At 39.4% G+C, this 8,482-nt stretch overlaps 1 protein-coding gene across 1 annotated transcript in view; it reads left to right on the top strand.

Annotated features, from left to right (window-relative positions):
• LOC106813472 overlaps window positions 1–8,482 on the top strand; it is an 18,459-nt gene that overhangs the window by 1,754 nt on the left and 8,223 nt on the right. The window contains exons 2-3 of the mRNA XM_014817612.1: window positions 4,598–4,681; window positions 7,960–8,057. Of these exons, the coding sequence (XP_014673098.1) occupies window positions 4,624–4,681; window positions 7,960–8,057 (156 nt within the window). The 5' untranslated portion in view covers window positions 4,598–4,623. The remainder of the gene's footprint in view (window positions 1–4,597; window positions 4,682–7,959; window positions 8,058–8,482) is intronic.

The following is an 8,482-nucleotide window of genomic DNA, read 5'->3' as shown; positions in this document are numbered from 1 at the left end:
CTTCGATCGATCGGCTGTAGTCTGTGTGTGCGTGACGTTATGCCTGCGCTGGCAATTGTGGCTTGGCTTGGCGGCCTCGAAACGGAGGTCGGAGGCCGGCAGCAGCTGTATCCCGGCATGCAATGCGCCCATTACTCGTGTATAAACAGACATCTCGTCTCTTTACATTTTCACGGAGAGAACATTTCCTGCAGAATTTCATGAGATATCTCTAGCGGAGTACGTAAAGAACAAAGGCAGAATTATAATTGGAACAGTGAACATTTATGTAACACATAGATACCAAAGATGGAGCTGTTTGGATGTGTTTTATTTCTGTGATTCGTGTGAAATAAAGCGATCCGTCGAGCAAATTTTGCGATCACGCTTTCCATACCTGCTCTCTTATTCATGTTGTTTGTGCACATGGCGGGCGTGCGGTGTACTTGTGTGCTGCAGATGAGCATTTGACCTGCATTTACAGGTGATTATAGGCGAAATGGAGTAGAGAAACATTGAGACTTTGGTACATTTCGTGTTTATTTACCATTAATTTTTTTTATTGAGACGTTCCAAGTGCCTGTGCTAGAGGCTAACTCGGTCCGGACTCAGTCTCAAGTTCAACTCTCGGCTAACGCTCCAGTGTTCCCAACTTTGATATCATTAATGATTGATTAATAATTAATGATTGATAATCGTAACCCTAACCTAAATGACATTAAACCACAAACTAATAATATAAGACCATATATATATATATATATATATATGTTATTATGACCATTAATGACATTAAAGTTGGGAACACTCCTAATGCCGTAAGGAGTACACCCCAACTTTCATACGCAGCCGGCAACAACAGTCAACACTCAATCACAGCAAAGGCACTTGGGACAGAGTCAGTAAAACTGAAATAATATGAATGCACATTCACAAGTACTACCTATCAATTACACTTCCAATGTTGTGTCACTGTATATCAACTTGCTTTCACAAAAACTAATGCAGACTAGCCCGGTGGTAGCTCTAAGTATTCTATAGCCTGCGTACAGTTGCCGGCTGGCACTGTTATACTGTATACTTATAGTTACGTTTGTATACGCGTTTACGAGTCCCACTTTCCCGCGGGCGGTCATCGTCCAGTTGTCTCCAGTTGTCCAATCCGCGCTCGCGCGGTGCCCGACGCGGGGCCATTCGGACTCGTCAACGGATACATTCTGCAGAATTGGCAACGAAAGCCGCTGGGACTTCTGAGTTTAAGTACATTACAAAGCAAGGTGGCACTTCTCATCCATGCGTAGTTACATAACTAACATATGACATAATATACATATAGCGGTAGTATATAACATTTCATGTTTAATTTCCATGCAGGTGCGAAATTCAACGCGAGTCCGGAGCTCCAATACTCCTGATTTACTTGTCGACTCCCTGGATTTGACATAATGCAGGAGTCCGTCGTGAACTTCCTAAAATCTGCTATACTAAATATTCGATTCCAGAGCACGCTGTCGGCGGAATTCACCATATTTTTTCAGCGAATATCAAAGAAAATTTTGGCAGATGTGCAAAAATAAAAAAACAACCGCATGAATCTTTTAAAATCAAGCACATGCGTTATTGTTAATATCTTAATTTTGAAACTTCAGACTGCGGACCAGGCCGCGCATTTTGCCACGAACTCTCCTCTTTTTGAGGCAGGGGAGTCCAACGGCCGCCCCAAACCTTGCCTTGTCAAAAGTTAATTTCTACTCCTGCTCCATACATTTTATTTTATTTATGAAGACGTTCCTAAATGCCTGTGTGCTAACATTGCATTCTGTGCCAACACAAATCATCGCATATGCATGGCATTTGTGGCAGTAACTAACTGAAAGATTAAGAGGTCTATCTAGCTCCACCCAGGTAGCTCCCAGCGTCGCAAGCTACCTATAGCACGGAGCCGAAGGGAAGGCCCAGCAGCGACTAAAATTACTGTTTTTTTAACGAAGAGCTCTTTTTGATTTGTATGAAAAAAAGAGCTCTCGTAATTTTTTTATACAGCGGAGCTATTTTAGAGTTGGCCAGAGCTAACTTTTCATATAGTTATGATTTTTGTTAAAATTTGCCATCAATTTCTCGGATCACTGACTCTAATTAATATCATTCCATTCATATCAGCCACTCAAGCCGCAGTATCAGGCACCTATCAGTGTAAAAATGCGTCAACAATTACATTCGATCACAATTTTTTTTTATCTGTCATTTTCACTCGACTAAGAAAACCAATCAACATTCTGTATTCAAATTTCATTCGAACTACAGACAGAGCATGCAAACTACACTAGGTACCATAGTCAGGTAACATCACAAAGACAGGAAATCAAGATTATAATCATGGTAATGATGGTATGGTTATTTTCAATAGTTTCTTTTTTTATCTTTTTTTTCTTTCAATCTTCAACTATTATTTTTACATCGACTGAGCAAGTTCAGAACTTCAGAGAGAGTTTTTAGTTAACTTTTAGTATGTTAAAAAGACTTGTACTTGGAATCTCTTAGGAACGTGCCAGGAGCTTCTGGGTAAGGTTTTACTTTCGGTTTTTCTCCTCCCAGTCCACGTACCCCCCATGCATAGATCAAATGCTGCGCACATCCGCCAAAGTTACAAGTGTCTAGAATTTTTTAAGTATATATATAGGGTTTACGTTGCTTCTAGATATCTAACTGAATAAAAATAGTTCACTTTCTACAAATTCAGCGACGAATTCAGTTAAAGAGCTTTGGTTACGTGCGTGTCTGGTGTCACTGGTCGTCCCTCACTCCCAGCTGATAATAACCCCTGCGATATAAAAACTTATTGTTAATGCCCGAGCAAAAACTGGTGGGCTCGGGCCTCCGGGGTCGAACTACATTTCTAACGCTCGCCGGCGGCACGGAGCGATTTTTTCTCGTATCTTCTTAAAATTTTCGCTCTCGTAATTGTTGTTACCAGAGCGCTTTGAAAGCTGACGGCGAAGCGAAAATCGCTCGCCGCTCCCGTGTATTTTTTTCGGCGTGGCTGCAGGCAGGTAGACATAAATCTATCTAGAATACTATACAAGAGATAAATCTGAGGGGGGGGGCACTCCCTACAAAATAGTGTACACTGTAGGTATGTACCACTTGAGATCTGCGTAGCCGAGTGTTTACTTAATTGAATTATCACCCTTGCACTTGGGTATAATCAGGAGCATATAATGACAAAGGAGTAAGACACCGATTTGGTACTGATTTCACTACTTTTTGTCGTACGAGTTCGATGTGAATAAAATACAAACTGTATACAACATGAGCTTCTTTTGTTCACTGGTCCTTATTCTATCTTCCGGTAGTATTACAAACCGCGTAGCTTCCTTCGTTTTGACATAATTCATACTTTTCCACGACATGGTTTTCACGTTAGTTACCGTATTCTGGCGAGGCCACCCTCTAAATTCGCACACACAGCTCTTGAATGAGGCACAGCAGGGATCGCCTCAGGCAGCGCCAGCGGCAACTGTACGCGGGCTAGATCTAACGGTTGCTATGCAATTAATGCAAAACACATGTGCGAAAAGCTACAATCGGCTGGAGCGTCAGTTTACTCATAACGATTTATACACATCATTCCTCCGCGGGTGAAGTAGTTCAGATATTTTACCAGCGCAGCGTTTATTTTAAAAAAAACTGCGAGATTCAACCATAAAAACAAGGCATTCTAACTATAGTTTAAATGTAAAATAGTTTTAATTCTTAAACCCAGCATGGGTGCAACGTAACTTAATTTCTAGGCGAATTTTCTGCACTCGACTAGGCTACGGCCGAAAAGCCCTGGCGCGCCTCATTGAAGTAGCTGTGTGTTGAAGTTAGAGGGTGGCCTCGCCAGAATACGGTAACTAATGTGAAAACTATGTCGTGGAAAAGTACGAATTATGTCAAAACGAAGGAAGCTACGCGGTTTGTAATACTACCGGAAGATGGAATAAGGACCAGTGAACAAAAGAAGCTCATGTTTGTATACATTTGTATTTTTATTCACATCGAACTCGTACGACAAAAAGTAGAGAAATCAGTACCAAATCGGTGTCTTACTCCTTTGTCATTATACGCTCCTGGTATAATGTATCTCGATAATGTAGGCCACAATACAGTACGGTACGTTTCGCGATACATACAGACAGAGAGATATTGTAAATTGCATGCTATGATAAATTTGTCATGTCATGTACGAATTAATAATGTTTTTTTTTGTGTGAATGTTTATTTGTAAATTTATGTTTATGCTAAAAATTGGATTATGCCAAAGTATTCTAGTATATTGCTACTTTAAAACTGCATTTCACTGACGAAAAGCTGTCAAAAATGTTTGTAGACACACTACCAGTGATGCGACAAAATGCCACTGGCTGTTTCTTCAAAGGTGACTTGAGTCTGGGATAGTAGTTTTTCACAATAACGAAATAAACAATTTTTAAAACATCTCGTTTATAAACTAGCATTGATAATTGCAATTAATTGCTCAAATTGCTTGTATATAGAGCACTACTTTGAGTCGATAAATTGTGGATTTCAGGGGAAAGCAGCTGTAAGCTAGCATTGACATTTTTTCACATTTCAGATTTTGCTTGTATCTTGACAACCACAATGGTCAGGAGGAGGAGAAGAAATAATTTAACTCTAGTTTCATTAACAATTCCGCAAGGTATGAAATTTTCATAGACTACCCCAGTATTGGCTGGGGCAACTGGTAAATATAATGACAGTGTGTTGATAGCAGGGTTTCTTCTACATTATCATAGGAGGCACTGCGGCGCACCGCCGTTGTCAAATTTAACAACGCCGTTGTGAAAATGTTCCTATATTTACCCGCCGTTGTCAAAATAGTGTCAATTCAAAAATAAAAAGATCACCACGTGCTTCTGACTATATACATGGAAAATCGTAATGAAATTCACAGCAACGTTCCGGGAAAGTTTTGCTGTCGCTCCCTCATACCAGCGGTGCCCACCCCTACATATATACAGCAATAAGCATGCCCACGCGACTGTAACAATCATTGAATTTCGAAATTAGCTGGGCGTCCGACGTCCGAGACGTGTAGAAACCCCTTAAAAGTTATTATCTCAAATAAACTTCCACTTATTCGAGATAATAGCTTTAAAATTACCACATATGTAGTGCACAGAATGGTTTCAAAATTATAACGATGGCTTCTGCACACTTGCTCCAGCATTCTGCCTTTAACTACCTGTTCCAGTTCTTACTTGATGACATGTTTCCTAAGGAAACGAACATCTCTTGACCTAAAGAGCACGAGATAAGCATCGGGTTTGAGGTAGATTTGTACTCTACGCTTAGTACACTAACCCAGCTCTTTCTTAAACACATCCAGGTACTTCTCAGCAAGAACTTGTACTTCAGCTGCTATATTGTCACTCATATCCAGCTGTACGTTTCAGGTGACCCTGTATTGATAGTACAGTTTTGGAAAACCTGTTCTTTCGGTTTTGTCTTAAATACAGATAGTCCTTGGCGTGAGAATGTGAACTCATCAATCATATCTATCTTGAACAAGTTGGCTCGTGAAGTGCATGTCTATGACAAGCACTTTTTTTGTCTACCGTGCACCGCCTTTTAACTTCAAGTGCATGGTTGTGGTAAGATTGCAGTGGAAAAGATAGCTAAAAATAGTGCAGTGCTGCCACTTTATACTTTTTTAAAAGTATTATACTTTTTTTTAAGAAAATATACTTTTTATACTTTTTTCATGCATAAATACTTTTAAATACTTTTTTGTCAAAGATGGTCAAAACTCTTTGGACTTACATTTAGGTACACTGTATTTGATGAGATTAAAGATGTGCTTTGCTAGTTTTGTTGCAGGAGTGATGTGTGCTCTGTTCAGTGGAGTGTTTTTGCTCAGCTCTCTGCTGTCAGTGACCAAATGACAGACCATTGCACTATGCAGTGTTTCCCCTGCATTGACACGAGCGAGGCAGGCCGCCTCGCTCAAATTCTCAGCTGCCACACAGAAATTTGTCCAAAACACCGCCTCGCAGTCACTGACGAAACTTTTGATAACTTGAAAAAGAGATTCAAGAGTCTCATACAATGTGTCCAGAATAGCTTAGAATGCACCAAATTGCACCATTTTTTCAAAAAAATTCCCGGGGGAGCTTGTCCCCGGACCCCCCCTAGCTGGCCAGGCACATCCACTGCTCACTGTGCTAGGACCTCGCAACACACAAACACATCACACAAAAATTTACTGCCTTACAGACCTTTCTGGCCAAGGGAAACACTGCATTGAAATATTCCAAACTGAGAGTTCAAGAGACAACTCCTCATGACATTGCACACATCATTCCTGAAGCTTGTTTACATGCTGCACGTAGGCTATAATGTATTCGGTAATAAGGTATAAGGTAACAAATCATGGTAGGTTTATACAAATTTATACTTTTTTTTAGACAATTTTGATACTTTTCTCCGGACAGATTTGATACGTTTTTGGTAATATCCTGAGTGCATGGCAGCACTGAGATAGTGATCTAAGGTGTTTATTGCCATCTAAACCACGTGGATCCAGTCCTCTCAAACATGGCTTTTTTACCATTGACTTTCGCATGAAACAAAATTTATTAACCAATCCTCACCATCCTTTGCTCCTGTCCGTTACTATATTTGTGGCAATCTGTCCTCTACAGCTGTGTCTGGGTGCACGAAATACACTTTTTGTGTGTTGTTGCACTTCTGTGGCATCTTGTTTGTTCACGTGGTTGGTTGATACGCAGGTGATACGTTACCTTTCCATTACATATCTATGGCAAGTGAGCTCCATATCCTTTATAAATAGCCAATCACCCTTATAGATGATGTTTTCATCGGAACGTGACAAAAACATTTCTTACCGGAGTTGCTGCTCAAAGTTTACAAACTTAAAGTTTGTGCTGTTGTGTTGCAAGAAAGGAGACAAACTGAGCTAACGCCAGTCGTTAATGCCTGCAGTGTGGCCACGCAAATCGCTGAGATTTTGATGCTGAAGGTCATAATTAGTCATTTGTTGTTGCAGTTTGTTTTGGCCTCTAGATGTGACATATTCATTGCCAAACAAATTCCTCAGTGAATCGTAAGATTGAGTGCTAACCAGAGAAGCAGGCAGGCATGCTTTTGCACTTTGTCAATTTCGTCAAGTGCCTTTACCATTTTTTCTGTTTTTTTAAAATGTCTCAAATTTCGGTATGACTTGCGACGACGTAGTTGCATCTTAGAGTTGTTACCATCACATTGCAGTATTCAGGTATGGGTCCATGCTGGTAAATTGGTCAGCTTAACCCTTGAGTTCAGCGAGTTGTATCCTACTTTAAATTGACTACGTCACGAATTTTCTATGGTAAAATTGGTAAAAATTTTGTTGTTCTTTCTTTACATTGAAAGTAAGAACTAACGGGACTAAACGTATCGTCAAATTTTTACCTGATAAGTTAAAAATCAGGTAAGTTAAAATCATCAGTTAAAAATCCGAAAAACCTGGACATTTGATATTATATGTTCCTGACATTAATTGATTGCTAATATGCTATGGGCTAATACCCCTATGTATGAGTCACGAGTGTATGTTCACATCGAACAATATAGTAAAATAGGAAGTATAATGCAGCAATTTAACCATAAAAAGTGAACAGAATTACTTATATTTTGTGAAAAAGTGGAAATGTTTTTTTTATTTTTACTATTCAGTGACGTAATCACTTTAAACACCATTGAAATACAATGTCTTGTAAAAAACAACTTGAACAGTTAAATGCAGTCAGTACAACAATTATTCTAAATTATTTAATATAATATTACAGCCAGCATATCTGGATGTATTGTAATTTCAATCAGTTTAAAACATCAAGTGCTACTAGATAGTAATAAAATTACATTGACCTGGGAGAACACCACTAAGAACTACTAATGAAACAAGCTGTGTTTCAGGTCACTGTGTTTTCTGTCAGACGGCACATGATGATGATGAGTTACTGCACGGAAAGCTCGTTGTTAAAGAGGGCATTTGTGTTCATTATTTCTGCTTGGTAAGGTACCTGCTATATGCAGTTTACATCTGCTGTTAACAGATATTTAAACCAAAGAGAGTAGCATGCCAATTTAGCAGTTGCACACCTGCCAATCTTCATAAATTGTCATGGGTTTTTTCTTGGTATATTTTAGGTGAAAGGGTTTTAAAATGTTTAAGTAAGTTGTCTGAATTCTAGTGCAAACAGATGCGCTTTCATACAGATCTGGTTAAAATTATGAATTCGTGTCAACATTTTCTTCACAGGTATCTACTTTTATTGTATAATATTAATATGTCAATTTCAGAGCAAGCATGGTCTTTGTTTTAAAAGATAACCAGAGTGCTTGTTGCTATAGTGCATCTGGCTCTGCCCATGTCTTCTCGCTCTCTCTCTCTCTCTCTCTCTCTCTCTCTCTCTCTCTCTCTCTCTCTCTCTCTCTC

The sequence above is a fragment of the Priapulus caudatus genome, unplaced genomic scaffold (assembly GCF_000485595.1).
Source record: "Priapulus caudatus unplaced genomic scaffold, Priapulus_caudatus-5.0.1 Scaffold23, whole genome shotgun sequence".
Taxonomy (NCBI): domain Eukaryota; kingdom Metazoa; phylum Priapulida; class Priapulimorpha; order Priapulimorphida; family Priapulidae; genus Priapulus; species Priapulus caudatus.
Note: the sequence above shows the minus strand (reverse complement) of the source record. Positions and strands in the feature narration are given on the sequence as shown.